Source organism: Pistacia vera, unplaced genomic scaffold (genome assembly GCF_008641045.1).
Source record: "Pistacia vera cultivar Batoury unplaced genomic scaffold, PisVer_v2 Contig550, whole genome shotgun sequence".
NCBI lineage: Eukaryota > Viridiplantae > Streptophyta > Magnoliopsida > Sapindales > Anacardiaceae > Pistacia > Pistacia vera.
The window spans coordinates 632,823-651,568 of record NW_022196391.1 but is presented as its reverse complement, the minus strand read 5'-3'; the positions used below and the strand labels follow the sequence as shown (position 1 = coordinate 651,568).

At 34.7% G+C, this 18,746-nt stretch overlaps 3 protein-coding genes across 3 annotated transcripts; 1 reads left to right on the top strand and 2 right to left on the bottom strand.

Moving 5' to 3' along the window:
* Window positions 1-1,424: 1,424 nt before the first annotated feature.
* LOC116107990 (gibberellin 2-beta-dioxygenase 8-like) lies at window positions 1,425-3,824 on the bottom strand. The gene is made up of 3 exons (XM_031394273.1): window positions 3,352-3,824; window positions 1,776-2,097; window positions 1,425-1,655 (listed from the first exon to the last, which is right to left on the bottom strand). The coding sequence occupies exons 1-3, from the start codon at window positions 3,822-3,824 to the stop codon at window positions 1,425-1,427; spliced, it is 1,026 nt and encodes a 341-aa protein (XP_031250133.1).
* Window positions 3,825-11,195: 7,371 nt separating this feature from the next.
* LOC116107970 (protein NDR1-like) lies at window positions 11,196-11,945 on the top strand. The gene has a single exon (XM_031394256.1). It carries the CDS (start codon window positions 11,256-11,258, stop codon window positions 11,877-11,879), a length of 624 nt encoding a protein of 207 aa, XP_031250116.1. The 5' UTR covers window positions 11,196-11,255; the 3' UTR covers window positions 11,880-11,945.
* A 106-nt stretch (window positions 11,946-12,051) lies between these two features.
* LOC116107971 (putative multidrug resistance protein) lies at window positions 12,052-16,949 on the bottom strand. Its single transcript, XM_031394257.1, has 7 exons — window positions 16,764-16,949; window positions 16,482-16,536; window positions 16,169-16,356; window positions 15,497-15,954; window positions 14,862-15,402; window positions 12,653-14,604; window positions 12,052-12,574 (listed from the first exon to the last, which is right to left on the bottom strand). Exons 1-7 carry the CDS (start codon window positions 16,947-16,949, stop codon window positions 12,202-12,204), a joined length of 3,753 nt encoding a protein of 1,250 aa, XP_031250117.1. The 3' UTR covers window positions 12,052-12,201.
* Between the last annotated feature and the right edge of the window lie 1,797 nt (window positions 16,950-18,746).

Here is an 18,746-nt window from a genome sequence, read left to right as displayed (position 1 = left end):
TCGAGCCAAAATCCATTGTTTCGGCATGTTTTATGGCCGTTTAAATTTTCTGCATGGTTTTTCTATTATATTTAGAGTTTTTTTCTTATTTTATAATTAGTCAACATTTAAGATTTCTTCATTTAATTAATTTTCATGTTTAATTAGGATTTTATTTTCTTATTTAATTGGGAGTCTTGTTAGGTTAGCTGTCACCGCTCTATATAAGCATATTATTCGTTTCTTTTGAAGATATAGATTGAATTTTCAGATTTTCCTTCAACTTCTTGAATTAAGTGTTTTGCAATTGAGACTTATTTATCAATCTTAAAGGCATAGTCAAGTGCTAGTATCAATCCTAAAGACATAATCGAGTACTAATGTTATTTTACGCTAATCGCTGCGTCAATTTCCCACATGACAAGCATCCAAAGAATATTATACATAATATTTCAATTCAGTAACCGCTTAACATATATGTGTGGCCTGCTTAATTTTATGAAGAAGCCATAATGCCAGACAAGTTGCATATGCGTGCCTTTAGCTTAAAGATTGATCTTCATTAATTGCAATTAAGTGTTAAACATAGTATTTGCTTCAGCTCAATAGATTTCTATATATAGATTGAGATCCATCGACAGTTCACTCATAATTTTGCACCATTAAAAAAGAAACATATATGTACACACTGATCACCTCTTTGAACCTCCCACACTTCTCTTATCCTCCACCATCAATCTATCTCAGTGCTGTCATTTATCACTAAGACCAAATATTACTAGACACACGGTGATCATATTATATAGAGCAAACGACATATTCTCACCTGAGGTTTAGCGAAATCCCAAGTTAATACCACTAACACATTCCTAACTTTTTACTGTGACATAGCACATGTTAGCTCGCTAAAGTGTGTTGGCACTTTCTTTGGCCGACAAGGGTTATGTTAACAAAAAGCGACTCACGTTAATAATGTCTAAGTTGGTGTCTTTTTAGCTTTTTTTGACTGATTCTGAAGTCTAAAATTACTTCCGAGACCATCATTAGACTCTCCACAACCTCCTCTAGAAAACTTATACTTTCACTTGCCAACCTCATTCACCGTTTTCGACCACCTTTAATTGTCACTAATAGTGTTAAGGGTGAGAATCTGGAATAAATGCAATCAGGGATATCAACTTGGGATTTCACTAAACCTCCTATGAGAATATGTCATTTACTCTATTATATATTATCTAAGGTGACCAAATATGTTTTCTATCAGTAATGTTCTGTCGTCGCTAGCTAGCTCTTTCACCATTACTCCATGCCCTAAAATTAAATAATTTCGGGATTAAACTCATATGAACAGAAACATATTTGTATATATACAAATATGTGTAGATATATGATACACTTGCTTATAAGCTGAAAATTTTGTACATGTAAAGCTGAAAACTTCCTTCTTATAAGAGAAACCTTGAGAGCCCTACTTTTTCACCTGTAGTGATAACATCCTCCTTGACTTGCTGTCTATACTCTTTGAAGCTAAACTTTCTATACACCGCTCGCTTGCTGAAGCTCTCAATCGCTGCTTCATAAGACGGACAATAGAAATACGCCACAGAGAATCTTTCAACTTCTGGATGAGTAATCACTCGGTGTTCAATGCTCTTGTACGCTCCATTGCTCAATGCCTGCCCCGCATTAATATTTATATCTCAAGATCATCTTTTTAATGTTCTAACTCCACCGAAAAAAAAAAAAAGATATCATTGTATATGTTACTGAATTCAAGTAGTAGAATTATGAATTACCTGGAATAAGTCACCGATGTTGATGATTAGAAGTTGAGGATTAGGTTTAACGGAGAGCCATCTTCCGTCTTTCCTCAGTTGCAACCCTCCAACCTGGTCTTGATATAGTATAGTGAGAAAATCACTATCAGTGTGGGGCATGAGGCCATACACATCAAAAGATAAAGGACAGGAAGGGTATCTGTTCATTCGAAGATAACTGGAGCTTGGCGGGCAATAATCTCTAAAATAAGACGATTTGGCACCCAAATGTTGTGCCAAATACTCGGCCAACCTTTGAGCCAAAGAGGCAGCTTTTGTTGCAAACAAACCAATACTTGATCTGAAGAGTAGTAAAATACGTAATAAGCAATTAATTTTAACAACATTTGACTGATTATATTACACACAAAGCTTGTTATACATTCTGCAAAAGTATATGCAAATGGCATCTTATCCATTTGATCTATGAAATGAATTCATATTCGTATTTGGATATTATAAAGTACTTATTTTTTAGTAGTTTATTAGATTACTGCAAGAATCTCTCATCATATACACTAATTTTATGATCATATACTATGATGGTATTGATAATGTGGTATCACAAGTCAATGCATGTATACTACACATAATTATACATTTAATAATTAATAATATAGTTAACGAACTTTTTGGCACCCAAAACAATGGTTTAATGATATTTTCTCACTCATAGACTTTTAAAATACTATTTTATTACTCCAATTTATATTCTGATGGTAAATAGATAGCAAACTCGGTCCAAACTATTGAGACTTTTGAAGAATGGAGACTGACGAGTTTTTTTATGCTAGAATGTTGGATTTTGATAGTTATGATTGATCGAAATTCAACTTGAGAGGCAATTATACAAATTCTAATCACTCGATTGCCAGCGATTGGCAAGGTCGACAGAAGTAGGGTTTGAGGGGTTTTGATAAGTGATGAGTAAGGAAAAGAATAGTGGTAGTGTGGGGTCACAACGATGCTGAAATCGGAAACGGAATATAAATTTAGGTGATAAAGTGATATTTTAAAAGTTTGTGGGTAAAAAAGTGTTATTAAATCATTAGTTGGTTGGAAATAAGTTGTTTACTCCTAATAATAACATCCAACTTATTAGTTTGTACGTGATATAAATTATGTGGTATCTTTATCGTATTATATATATATATATATATATTTTCATGTATATGCATGCTTGTATTTATAATGATTGTAGCTAGAAATCTAAAAGAAAACTAATACCATGATATTTATTAATGTGTATTTAAATATATATCGCCTGCTGATACAATAGATCATATAGAACTGTGTTTAAAAATAAATAATACAGTATTATCAATTTCTTTATAAGATAAAGATGTATTAAAGTTAATCATAAGCCAATAAACCAAGTTAATTAATTGATCTCTTGAAAAAAAAAAAAAAAAAAAAAAAAAACTTTTAATTATCTTTCGCATGTTTTAGGTGAAGTCCATTTCCTTGTTAATTACGGTGATAAATAAATACATATATGTATATATATATAACTACAAAATTAAGCTAATTTAGCTGAAATTAAAGGTAAGTATACCTGGTTCTGTTGCATTCATCCAATCTCGAAATATCTGAAAGAGGAATCTGAAAGGCTTCTGACCATGAAAACTGCCTCAAACAAGTGGCTGTAGGGTTCCCCCAACGGTAGCTATTAGCTGATAAGTTCATGAAGTTTTCTTCAGCCTTTTTGCAGAAGGGCTGATGGAACAACTTCTTCTGCTCATATCGCATGTTGTTTAGAATTTTATGAGGAATCCCATGATTCACAACCTCAAAGAAACCCCACTCACTAGCAGCTTTACCCATCTCTTTTATGCACTCGTCAAAGTCGCCCTGGAAATTACTTGAACCATCCCTGCTGAAATCCAAACGAGAAAGATCAATCAGTGGAAGCTCACAATATTCCTCATCATCATCCATGCCAAACCTCTCTTCTCTTGCTAATTTCTCAGAAGGGTTCACGAAGAGAGAAGGGTAGGTTTCTTGAAAAGGAGGTTCAATATCATCCATGATGTGAAAGAGAGATCTAGAGATGGTTCGGACTGTCTTATTAAATTAACCAGACACCAGTCAAGATTGTATATGACCTGAAATGAATTAAATTATATATATAAGAGCTATCATGCACCTTAGCAATAGTGAAAATTCATTTGATTGATTCTTATGTTCTCAAACCGAGGGTACCAGTGTGTATATATGAGCAAATTAGGTTCAATATGTAGCTGCAATTGGAAAATAATTTTGATGCAATTCCTATTAATATTAATACAACCTCCTTAAAGTGACTGTGTCCCTCCATATGAGTATGGCTTTTTTTTTTTTTTTTACAAAAAAAAAAAAATGGCTTAAAATCAAAGTGCTCATATTTCTAGAAAGTAATAGAATTTAAAATAAAATAATAATAAAATTGTAGTGCTTTTTTACAATGCAATCGTTATTTGACTATGTGTTGTAACAAATTGATTTGATATGATTTACTTTGCTAATTGATTACACCATAAAGATAGATTGAAAATAAATCTCACAAATTAACTCAAACATATGCAAGATGATAATTGGTTTCTGATGAATCCAACAAAAAGAAAAATTTATTAAAAATCAATTATTAATTATAAAGCTCGCTTTGTAAGATTTGTTTGTCAACGTAATGTTATCTTTAATTACAAGATTAATAATACTAGATATACAAAAATTTTCATACAAATTAACGTGTCAAAGTGAATAGATGAAATTATATAAAAAAATCAACTTAATAAATGTTCAATAAATAAATATATATGAATGACGTGTCAATGAGTGATAGCACTATCGGTTTGTATATTTAGTAACGCTACTCTTACTAGTAATTAGAGTCTTCTAGTATGTAATCATAACAGATTGATTAACTTTAATTGAGGTTTATATTAAATAGTTGCCTCTTTGACAATGATACAACTACACTCATGAATTCAAACCTTTCACTCTAAAATCGTTTTCATAAAAGTTTTTTGTGATTCTTATCATGGCCTGCCAGCGCAAAAAAGTGCAGATCATGATAAAGAAAAGATATAAAGATTATACTGCCAGCACGTAAATAACAAAAATTTGTGAGGTTGCCATAAATATTTACGAAACATAAATGTGCAGAGACATATAAGGAGAGAGAGGAAGAGAATTATATATCACGGTGGTCAGGATGCTCCTGCAAAATGATCTTCGCAAAATAACGGTTGCTTCAACTCTGTCATCCCATGGCGTATATGAGAGTTACTGTGTGAATATGAGAGTTTAGAGAGAACATAAGAAGCCATAACTTCATATGTAAATGAAAAACCATTATACTTAGCAACTTACATTTGAGGATTTTGGTAGTGCATACAATACAATTAGGGTTTGGAGAGTTCACGGGAATTTATGGAGTTGTAAAAGCTAGGGTCGAGCTCTGCAGAGTGAGGATTTATGGCTGAAACACACAACACGCACGCTTCTAAAGAAAGAATCAAAGAACAGAGAAATTAAAAGAGCTGTATGTTGACAAGGCCAAAGATTCTTTGTTCAACTTGAAAATAAATAACTGGAAGGGTCGAGAGGTCTTTTCATCTGCAATATAATTTCATTTCATTGCTTTCTCTGTATATCATAAAAAGTCTCATAATGTATTATGAATTGACAACCAATTCATATAATTGACTACAATAATTTGCAGCAACAATAATCGCCACTGGATAGTGTAATAATAATACAGTAAAAAGAGGTTTCATGAATTTCTGAGTTCGAGTCGCTTCAAACACTAATAAAGGTGGCCAGTGAGGCTCACCCGATTGGCAATTTCACTATTAAAGCTTTTACTCGGTTGACAACTCTAAAGCTTCAAAGAAATGATTAGTTGAGATGTGTACAAACTGGTCCGAACACCCTTGATGATTACATAAAAAAGAAAAAAATCAACAATGTTATTAATTTAACATACCTGCAATTAATACAAGACCATTAATTAATTATATTTGCTTCAAGTTAATTATACCGACAATTTATACTCTCTGATGTATTGCATACATGTCATGTGATTAAAGCTAATGTGTTTAAAAAAATTTATATATAAAACAAAGAAAAATAATTTGTGTATTATTTTATAAAGATATTTGATAATATATCAATATCACATACCCCGCAAAACATAGACAAATTAAGCTGATGATTTAGACATATATTATTGCCTCAATTTGAAAATATCACTGCTCTGATAGTTAGACGTCGGCAACCAATTTAAAATTGTTTCATTTTTTCTACGATATAATATTTTATTCATTCGAAAAACACATCGACCTGGTATATTATTGTTGTTATTGAAATGTTATTAATATTTAAATATAATCGTTAATTAACTACTATTTGAATAGTCTAACAGTAAAAGAGCAAAAAGAAATTTTATGAACTATTCATTCGAGTCTCCCCAAACATTAATAAGAGTGATTAGTAGGGTTTTTATTCGGTCAACAGTTTTAAGATTCTAAAAGATTAGTTAAAGTATGTGAAAGCTGACTCAATCACTCCCGGTGATTAAAAAAAATATAGGGTGTGTTTGGTTCATTATTTTAGATAGGATTTTGGAAATAACATTGGGTAGTTAAATAGGGGAGTATTACAAGGTAAAATTTAAAAATTTATAAAAAAACCCCTAAGTTTACTAATTTAATTAAACACCCCAACATATAAAATGACAAAAATACCCCTACCACCTGCAGTGCCAGATTCCGGCCACCACCGCATGAATCTGGCCAGGAAATCGCGTTACGACATAGACCGGTCGGATCTGTATCGTAACGTGTCGTTATAGCCTTTTCCGGCCAGATCCACCACGGATCTGGCCGAAAAAGGCCAGATCTATGACTTGCTATGGCAGTCGAAGGCCAGAAAAGGCCAAAACGACGACCATCTTTGACCGTCAGCGACGGCCAGATCAGTGAATTACCGGCCAGTTCCGGTCAGTAATTCACCGTTGACCACAGACGGTGGTTGCCAGAATCTACCAAGTATGGGTTACGGGGGTATTTTTGTTATTTTTTTAACTTTTTTAGGGGGTATTTAATGAAATTAATAACCTTATGGGGTCTAAAGTAATTACAAAAAATTAGGTAATATTTATGGAATAATATGCCAAATATTATTTGGAGAATAGGATTAGGAATATGGACAGGAATAATGAACCAAACACGACTATAACTATTAATGTCCTTGATATGTAGTTTGAAAAATCACAAAATCATATTAAATATACATATATAAATCCTTTATATTTTTTATTTAATATATTTATAAAAAAAATAAACTCTTATAAAAATATTACCTTTACGTGTGTTTTAAGATTATGAATTTGATGCATAAAAAAATGTGTTAACCAAAATTTTTAAACCCCTTTATGGAGAGGCTTACGTCATAACCCATTTCACGTAATAGTTTCACTTTCATGTCTTTTTGGTCATCATGCCCACGTGAATATCATATGATAAACAAGTGATATTGTGCCACGTGGCTACGAACAAATGCACCTAAGTGGAAAATTATTTTCAGTGAAGTGAGTCCTCTTTGTCTTTTTCCTTTTGAGTAAACGACATATTCCCCCCCAAGGTTTAGTTAAAACCTAGGTTAATACTCCCACTTTCATTTATTCCAAATACCCACCCTTAAATTAACACAATTAGTGATTGTTAAGTTCTGACAGATGCTATTACCAAACTACCCTTCACCCCATTTCAAACCACCACAGCACCACTATAGCCAGGCAAACCACCACCACAACCCATTCCAAACCAACCCATCCCAAACCACCACCATAGCCATTCAAACCACCCCCTTCCAAATCCAACAATCGGCCAAACCACCACCACCACATCCCATTCCAAGCCACATCATCCCAAAACCACCACAACGTCCAAACCACCACCACAGTCGGCCAAATCACCCTATTCCAAACCCAATAGCAACCACAAAAAATCACACCATTTCAATAAGAAAAACAAAAAAACATAAGACAAAATACAAAAGCAAAAGCAAAAAAAAAAATAGAAACCCTAGGGAGAGAAGGCTTAAATCGGTGTTGAAAGGTGAGATATTGAGTACAGAAAGCATGGGGTTATTAGAGAGGGCTATTTGATGAGTTAAATGGTGGGCTTGATGAAGATTTTTGGTGATGGGGTCGCCATAAAGAAGTTGGCGGAGTGCGACACTTGAGGTGAAGGGTGACGGCGAAAAGGGGAGTCAAGGTGGTCGAGGAGGTAGTGGGTTGGGATGGTGAGGTGCCAGGGAGGAGGAGGTGTGGAGGGAAAAAGAAGAAGATGGGAGGCGGAGGCGGAGATAAGGAAGAAAGGGAAAGGGAAGAGGAAGAAGATGGGAGGAGGAGGCGGATTGGGGAAGAAATGGGAAGGGAAGAGGAAAAAAAAAAAAAGAGAAAGACCAATTTGCCCCTTCACTGTTAAAATAAAGGAAATAGTGTTAATTTAAGGATTGGTATTTGAAATAAATGAAACCAAGGGTATTACCTTGGGATTTCGCTCAACCTTGGATCGGAATATGTTGTTTGGTCTTTCCTTTTTATAGTGCCGCCGTCACATCTGGTGCTTTTCAAAATTCAAAGTCTTTAGATGCATTGACAAATTTAGCCTTTACTCAAATGATTACAAATGAGGTTAATTTCTAAGGAAAATAATACAGTCACCAAAAAGAGCGCACCGAATTCATGCACCAAATGATGTGATGCAATCTTAGCCGTCGATTAATTATAAATTAATATTAATCGACGGTTAGGATTTTGCCACATCATTCGATGCATGAATTTGGTGCACTCCTTTCGGTGACTGTAGCATTACTCAATTTCTAAATACATTCATTAGAGGTGGGAATTAGGCCACCCGAAAACCTAGCCCAAAAAATCAGTCCTTAGGAGAACTAGTCCTAGGACCAGACCAGGCCCAAGGGAGGAGGGCCCGGGCCCTCCTCCAAGGCCCAAACCTCCCCTCCCAATTTCCTTTTAACCCTTGTAAAACATATAAAACCCCCAATTTAATATGAAATTAACAATAAATATAAAGGTTAAAAAAAATTTTACAAAAAAGATTATCCAAGCCCATAGGACTGGTCGGTCCTTGAGAAATCTCATAGGCCCAAGACTGGTCCTTGATTATTTGGGCCTGAGCTACAAGGACCAAGCCCAAATTGGGCCCGAACTTGATGGCCCAGTCCTAAGACCAACTAGGCCTAGGCCTTTCCCACCTCTAAGTCATTCATATTATATTTTATATTATTTTAATTTTTAATTTTTAATTTTTGTATAAATCATAATCCTAACATTTAAAAATCATTAAAAAAATTTGTTTTATTTTATATATTTGTTTTTTTTAAATATATAATACTAAAACTATAGAAAAAGTAATCATACGACAGGATTAATCTAAATCTAAAGAAAAAAAATTAAAAAAAAGGTAATTTTGATAATTAAAATTAGGAAATTGGAGAAAATGGGTGCAAAAAACCTAATTGTTTTGAGATAGGGGAAAAAATGTGTAAAACAAAAAACTTAATTAAGTTTTAAATTGACGAAAATAAACCTAATTAAGCTTAGAAGAATATTTTCGATATAAAATGAGGTTTAAAGGGATTTTTATTTTATTTTATTTTAATCATAGAAGAGATGTATTCAGTGATAGGGGTTACTAATCAACTAGGTGGGAGCTAAAAATATAATTTATCAGAAGCACGATTATTTGGTATACCCTATTTATATTTTAAAATCTTTTTTTAAACATCATTTAATACCAAAATTACTCCTTTAAAGTTTAAACTTAAATCATTTTTAGCTCCCACAATTTTTGTCATTAACAACCCCCCTCTTTTTTTTTTTTTTTTTTAAAGTGTAAATAGTATTAATATAAATCATTAACACTAACACTAGCTTCCATACATATTCAAATTTCCTAGAATAATTTAGACATTATTTATTATTTATTGAAGATCTAAAACAAATTTTTTTTGTTTTTGAGGTTTTTTAACCAATATTCTTATTATAATGATTAGATTCTAATAATCTAATTCAAACAATATAATATAGAGTAATGCTACACTTATACCATTTTGTAAATATCATGATGTAACATATGTTACAACCACATAAATTCTATTATAATATTAAAGATTCAAAATAATTAAAAATTTGTGTGGTTGTGACATATGTCACATCATAATGTAATAAAAATTGTGTAAAAAAGTTATGTAAGTGCAGCATTACTCATATAATATTTATGATGAATTGATTGATTTTGTACTAGTTTTACTCCAAAATTTAAAACTAATGAAGAACTAAAAAATTCTTATAAGAATCAAATGCTTCCATGAAACGATTAATAATTGTCTTTGTTTCGTGAAGATTTACACATGCATTTGTATACGTAGAACAATGAAGTATTATTTATTTACTTTCCTGTAATTTGAATAGATAATATTGTTTAATCTTAGGGGTTCAAAGACGTATAAATTTTCTGGAGACAATTATCTGAATTGGGTTTAGATTTTCTTTCTATCTTCATCTAAACTCTAGATATGAATTGGAATTTGGAAGTAATCTCATATCTCTCTCTCTCTCTCTCTACTATACTATACAATGTGCTTATTGCTTAATACTATGCTATGTTGCGTGTCAAACATACCTTTCAAGTATTAGCTTCTTTCAAAACTTTCAAACAGATGGGTCTAGATTACTTATATTTTCTACATTTTGGCCCAATTTCTTTATGCCATTGCTAGGTCCAACAAATGCCTCTAATTTCATAAAATTTAACAATGTAATTTTCTTGGACATGATTATTTAGGAACTTTTTTTTTTTTTTTTTAATAACCGGAGTATCTGAGCCAGTTTGTTAATATCTAAATTAATCGTTAGAGCCCATTGAATACCTTATACCCTAGTGTCCATTGAATATGTTACAAACCCAATATTCTAAATTAAGTCACAAATGTAATAAGTTGTCCTAAGGTTTGAACCTAAGAAGTTAATTAAAAGAACAAACCTTCTCGACAACTAAGTTAACCCTTTGAAGTTATTATTTAGGAACATTATTTCTTCCTTTCTTTCTCTTTTTATTTCCGTAAATTCATTGTTATCCCACTCTTTTTCTTTTTCTTTTTCTTTTCACTCTTTTGTTCAAATATCTCCTTTTTCTTTACTCTCTGTTTGTCAACAAAAACATAATTCACAATTCCACCGTCACCTTCACCTCCATGTAGCTTTAGAAGAATCCAAAGTTTCTTCAGAAAAAAGAAACATTCTTTCCTTTATTATCAATCACACTTCTTCTTCTTCTTCTTCACAAACAGAGTCATTTACCATCCAATGTTGCCTTTGTTTTCCTTTTCTCGAAATCTATGAGAAAAAAAAATAAATAAATAACAGTCTTTATTTTTGTTTTCACCATGCCTCAGGGTCAGGAGCAGCGTCGTGGATGGTGCAGATGTTGCTGCAATTTGATTTTCTCTTTAGGTCTAACCTCGCTCTTCATGTGGCTAAATCTACGTACTTCAAACCCCAAATGCTCCATTCAAGACTTCTATCTTCCAGCTCTCAACAAATCTTTAAACTCTCCCCACAACACCACTCTTTACTTTACGTTAAAGCTTGTAAACACCAACACTGACAAGGGCGTTTACTACGATCCTGTGAACTTCACCATTGTTAACAAAGCAAATGCCACTGACTACATTGGAAACTACGTCGTTCCCAAGTTTTACCAAGGCCATAAGAAGAAAGCTAGGAAACATGGCAGTGTTAAAGTTGACAAGAGGGTGCTTTCACGGGTGGTTTTTTCTGACGGGACGGCGATTTTCAGAGTGGATTTGGCGACAGCCGTGAGGTTCAAGATCATGGCGTGGAAGACGAAGAGGCATAGGATCAGGGTTGGGGCTGATGTGATGGTCAATGATCATGGTACATTCAACGAGAAGAACATTAAGCTTTCTCAGGCGACAATGAGTGTGAGGTTTTGTAGAGAAGTGGGAGTTTTGTTGAATTTTTTGGTTTTTGTTTTGCTTAATTTATAGGAAAATTTGATAATCTTATGATTTTTTCTTGAATTTTAAGAACTTGATTCTTTTATAAGAAATTTACTGAAGAGAAATATGATTATTGGAAAGAAAGAAAATTTAAATATGTTTATAATTATATAAATCCAACCCAGTACTGAACGTAATCTATATATATATATAACCTGGAAAAAAAAGTTACACCTTAATAATACGCAGAATGTTGATGATGAGTCTCATATTTACAAAGAGCTTAAATGACCAAACCTAACTTCTGAAACAGGCTAATTGTAATATGCAACATTAATTGTTGGTGTACAGTCGGATTTGCTCGAGTTTACTAGTTGATGGAGCTGCCGCGTTGTAATTTAATCAGGGAATAGTAAGCTCCACCGCGGCCTAAGGACATGAGTTCATTGTGTGAACCTTGTTCTGCAACTTTTCCATTTTTGATAACAGCAATGGTGTCTGATTTCTGTATTGTGGAGAGCCTGTGAGCAACAACTACACATGTTCTGCCAACCATCATGTTTTCAAGCGCTTCTTGAACCAAGCTTTCTGATACACTGTCTAATGCACTGGTAGCTTCATCCAATAGGAGGATTGCCGGGTTCTTTAGGATGGCGCGAGCGAGTGCAATCCTTTGTTTTTGACCTCCTGAGAGCTGAACTCCTCTTTCTCCACAGTATGTGTCATATCCATCTTTCATGCCACTGCAAATAAACAACAGACATTATTAGCAAAGTCATTTGCTTCATTAGAAGTTGGTTTTGTAACAATATGTATCATACCTTATGAATTCATGAGCATTGGCAAGAACTGCAGCCTTCTTAATCTCGGATTCTTTAACATTCTCTTCTCCGTAAGCAATGTTTTCGCGGATGGTTCCAGCGAAAAGGGTTGGCTCTTGACTGACTAATGCAATATGTGACCTCAACATTCTTAAATTGTAGCTTTTTATGTCCTGTTCATCTATAAACACTGATCCTTTTTGTGGATCATAAAACCTTTCAATAAGCCCAATGATAGTAGATTTGCCAGAACCACTCTGTCCCACTAGTGCAACTGTCCTCCCTGCTTCAATTCTGAGATCCAGACCCTTGAATATCAATTGTTCAGGTCTAGCTGGATAAGCAAAGAACACATTCTTCAGCTCTATACGTCCCCTTATTCCTCTTTTCATGTCTCGATTAAATGTGCTATCTGGATCGATCTCACTTCTCCTGTCTAAGATAGCAAAAACTGATCGAACAGCATTGCTTCCTTTAGATAAATCTGAAGTCATGCTTCCAGCTTCTGCAATGACATAAGCAGTAAATAGCAATATCAAAAATGCTTGGAAAAGGTGCTCCGGGGTTATTAACCCTTGTGTCAAGAGTCTCCCACCATACCAATAAGCTAATGCTGTAGAAGCTGTGTTGAAAAATTGAGAACTAAAAAGGCCAAAACCAGAAAACCAAGAATGTTTAACACTCTCCTCTTTTGGACCTCTCAATGTGTCCTTGAATAGCCCCAACATTCTCTTCTGAGAAGAGAAGGCGGTTATAGTTCTATGGTTAATTACAGCTTCACTTGCTAATTGGCTTCCCTCCTTTTGTGCTTTTTGAGCTTTTCCAGCCATACTCTTCATCAAAACACTCCTTCCGTAATAGCTCCCTATTACTAATGGCTGTACTGCGATCATCACAAGTGTTAGCCTCCAAGACAGTACAAGTCCTAGTGCATAAGCAAAGATGGAACCAAAGATTGCTTGAACTAGTAATGACATTCGATCGCCAACAAGGGACCGAACCATATTTGCTTCAGTAGCCAATCTTGCACATATGGCTGCACTTGTATTGTCTTCTTGATCAAACCATCCTATCTCAAAAGTCATCAGCTTTTCAAGCAGTTTTTCGCGTACCCTTTTGGTCAATTTTTCTCCCATAACTGAAAAACTGTAGTGTTGGAGGAGACTGGAGGTGAAGTTGAGAGCTGCAATGCCTAAGAAAACGAAAGACAAGGTTCTTGATCTAGACTTGATCTCGGATTTTTCAGTGCGGAAGTAAATTGATATAAGTGAACCCACACAATAGGCATTAATGGGTTGAACTGCTCCGGAACCTATTGCAGCTATGCATCCTAGCAATGCTTGCCCCAACTCAGGCGCGTTCATTCTGAGCAGACGCCATTGGGAGGGAGGAGCATAACTTGATTCGTTTATGCCATCTTCAAAACTTCCATCATCAGGATCATACTGGATGATGTAGGAATAGGGTGTGCCAATGGAAAGAGCCGGGCTGAAGGGGTGAATAACTGGTGTGCTTGGGGCACTTGACCTGACGCTCATAGGACTTTGTGCAACGCTCATTCTATAGAGATTTCTTGCATCCATATGATGGTTGAATTCATAAGACGTGTCACTTTGCGATGACATCTGCTGCAGTTCTACCATCTGGTAGTATTCCCCACTCTCTCCGCGATTCATCAGCTCGTTGTGGGAACCAGATTCAATCACTTTACCAGCTTTAAAAACCATAATCAGGTTCGCTGCTCGTATTGTGGACAGGCGGTGAGCAATGATTATAGTTGTCCTCCCTACTGATGCTTGATCAATTGCATCCTGTACTACTCTTTCAGATTGTGCATCCAGTGCACTAGTGGCTTCATCAAGCAGCAGGATTTTTGGGTCCCTGATTAGAGCCCTTGCTATGGCAATCCTCTGCTTTTGCCCACCTGACAATTGGAATCCGAATTGGCCAACCTGGGAAAGGGTCAAAAAGATCATCAATGAAGTGTTTCAAGGTAAAAACTATTCTAAAGGAAGAGTAAAATTGCAAAAGAAAATATGATACACAAGCTCTTTCCTATAGTAGAAGAAAGAAAAATCCAAATCATTTCATTCAAAATCCTTCTATTTTCCATTTGATGTGTATACTTATCAAAATTGCATTTAAAAATTAACCAAAGCTCTAATCCTAATAGCAGTTGGTTGATTTCAGAGAGTTGAAGTTAGCTTACTTGAGTTTCATATCCTTCTGGTAACGTGGAAATGAAGTCATGTGCATTGGCAGCTTTAGCCGCGCTGATCACATCATCCATAGAAGCTCCTTCCTTTCCAAACAGGATGTTCTCTATAATAGATGTCGCGAAGAGGACTGGTTCTTGATTAACGAGACCCATTTGTGATCTCAGCCACTTCAGCTGAAGTTTCCTTATTTTGTATCCATCCAAGAGAACTTCTCCTTCAATAGGATCATAGAATCTTTGCAGCAATGCAATGGTAGTGGACTTTCCAGAACCACTACCGCCCACAAGACCAACAATTTTACCAGCTGGAACCCTTAGATTCAACCCTCGTAAGACTGGTGTTTCAGGTCTTGATGGATAACTAAAGTAGATGCCCTTAAATTCAATCTCTCCTCTTACATATGACAAAGCCTTACCCTTTCTATCCTCTGTGTCTATAGCAGGATTCCGGTCAACCATTTCGAAGATTCGAGTAGCTGCAACTGTTGCCTCGGTTATGGAAGCTAGATTTGGTAGTGCACCCAAAATACTCCTGCAAACACACAACAGAAACCATGAGTTTACAACTGAAATAAGTTCACTTATGAAACCTATCATTAAGATAACTTATAGGAGAAAAAACTCACAATCCTCCCATGATTACATTGATTCCAGCTACAAAAATAGAGCCACCTTTTTCTCTTTTCTCAGTGACCAAATAAGTCCCCACCCAAGCCTGAAAAGCCCAACCTACATAAATCATTCCCATGCTTCCCATCAACAAACCCTTAATGAAACCTTGCTTTATTCCCAATTCCATAGTTATCTGAAGAGCATTGCTGAACCTATTTAGTGTTTGATTCTCCGCGACAAATGAATATACAGTTCTTATGGAAGAAATTGCTTGTTCTGCAATCCCGCCAGCAACTCCATAAGATTCAATCATTTTCATTATAACTCCCATCATCATCTTCCCGAACGTGAGTCCAGGAACAATGAACATCAGTGTCAAAGGGAGAGCTGCTAATGTAAGTCTCCAAGAGAGTATGAAGGATAATAGGAGGCAGAAGAAGAAAGTTGACATGAATGCAAGGCAATCGGGTATCTGCAAACACGAAACGAGCAAATTATGACTAGACCCTAGCCAAAATATTGTTCATTTTGAGGACATACAAAAAGGTAAACATTGAGAATGTATAGCCAAGTCCATCTAGGTGGATAGGCTCTAGGAAATTATGTGTGTGAAAATATATTGATCCAACAAGCACATCTTTCTATTGATGCAACTTATAAGAGGTTTAACAGTACTAAATCCATACCTTTTCGCATATGGCAACTTGGATTGAATTGGCATCATTTGAGATAGTTGAGACAACTTGGAAAGTTGTCGAAGAACCTTGTTCTTGGGTGTCAAAGAAACCTACTTCTTGTCTCAGAACAGCTTTCAGGTATTCCATTCTCATTTTAGAAGTCTGTCTCTCTGCTGTTCTTGTCCAACAAATTCCTTCTGCAAAAAATAAATTCCGACAATAAGGTAGTTAAGATCCAGTTCTAAGAGCTAATGAGTATTTCTTAATCAATTATTTTTTTCTGGAAGAGGTTTGTTGAAGTAATCAAATGTTCCAATCTTACCAACAAAAGCAGAAAGACCAACTCCAATTGCAACATATAGCAGCCTCAGCGCATACTGAAATATAAAATTTACAGTAACTAAGTAATCAAGTTCATGGTACCATGGTTAAATATTCATATTTTAGACCTTAAAATGAAGCAAAAGATGAATATGCTAGCCACCTCAACTCAAAGAGCAAGGCAGTGAGGGAAGTAATGTGCATAGAAAATATAAATGAAGTATGCTGAAGGAGCTAATTTTGTTATTGATTCTGTAGAAGTGAAGCTGTTAAATGAACAAACCTTGTCTACATCATCATTAGACAAAGAGCTGTTTGCAGGATTTCCATAGTCATTGATCACACTGCTAAGAACAAACATCATCAGAGGATATTGCAGTCCATCTCCAATGCTTCCCATTGTCCCTAATAACATTAACAACTTGTCCTTGCCATCCGCGAATCGAAACATACTATCTTTGGCCCCCATATTTTTTTTTTTTTTTTTCTCTCAAATCTACTATCAACTTCATCAATTCTTCATTCTAACAAAGATTGCTTTTTATATCCAGTGTTATGTTCCATGTACTTCTGCTAGTCACATCTCATTGGCAGGCCTTTATATGTTTATGTTGTCTTTATTCCATTCACTTCTAATGCCAATGCCATATGGAGTTAGTTAATATGTTTTGAATAAGCCGGCGAGGATTAATATATATTTTGTCAGGAATATTGATTCTGTTTCCATAATTCCACCAAGATATATTAATAGTACCCAGTACATTCATTCTGTGATCTTGTTTACTGTCTATTTGTCTTCATGCTAATCCAAATTCTTGGCAAGAATTGTTGTCAGATTTTCTGTTTTCATTGTTGATGTCATGTCTAGCTGGAATAGACCTTGATTTTGACAATTCTGAGGGCAATGACTAGGTGGAATTTTCTTCTGCAAATGTAATGTAGGGCCAGAATTGCTGTCAAACACAAAACCTGGCCTGCAATTTGCACCCTCTTCCAAAAATCAAGAAACAAATTCTTAGCATCTTTACGGCCGATTTTCGGATACGTGTACTCTTGAAAGATTCCATCTTTGCCTATAATTTGAAACTTTCAGCTGCATAAGTTTTTCTTGTTCAGCTTTGTCCCAATGCCTTTCTGTTTTCCAATTCTAATGAAATGAGCCATTAAAATTATACTTTTCCGCACAATTTAAGGCAATCTGGCTTGGATTTTACAGGCAATCAGATCCATTCTCTTAAAACTCATTGGAAGGTAAAAAAAATTAATCAAGGCTCTGTCTAGCCTAAGCAGAAATTTTTATTGTTTTCTTTTGAATGATTGAAACATGTTACAATATAAAAATATATAGTGGTATGTCAAATGGAGTGTTGGGAAGCAGTAATTTGGTGCCCTGTCGAATTCTAGTAATGCTGCTAATGCACATAAAACAAAAGAAAAATCACTCTTTATAGGCTGCACTTTTCACTTGTTTTATTTATCCATGGCCAGTGGTGTATGATGATGCTTTTGACAAGCAAAATTTAACATTACCCAGGTTCAAGTTGAGAGATGCTCACAAGAAACAAGTAGTAAATAAGATGCTTCGCTGTCTTTAGTAAAATGATTTAGTTAAGTTCAAACACATGTTGAACTTTAAACATCAACGGGGCATTCACGAATTAAGAAGATAAAAAGTCGTTTTATGTAGTACTCACCTCTAAGAGCATATTATTTCTTTCACTATCTTTGATAGGAGAAATTGGTATTCAATTCATGGTTTTATGTATCTACAATAGTAGCTAATATATTATAAAAGTTAAAAGAGTAATGACATATTCCCACGTAAGGTTTAACGAAATCTTAAGTTGATACCTCTGATTGTATTTATTTCAGATTCTCATTCTTAAACTAACACCATTGGTGACTATCAATGATGATTGGAAACGATGAGTAACGTCATCAAGTGAAGGAGGTTGTGATGAGTCCAACGGTCGTCTCAAAAGTGATTTTAGACTTTGGAATCGACCAAAAAACCACCAATCGCTACTAACATGAGCCATTTTTTGCTAACATAAGCCCATCTTTTGCTGAAGAAGGTGTTGATGCACTTTAGCATGCTAACGTGAGCCACGCTATAGTTAAAAGTTTGAAATCTATTAAAATAAAAAAAACAACGTTACTTTAGAGGTGAGAATCTAAAATAAATGCAATCAAATGTATCAACTTAAGATTTTGCTAAACTTCAGGTAAGAATATGCTGTTTGCTCAAAGTTAAAAACATTAGATA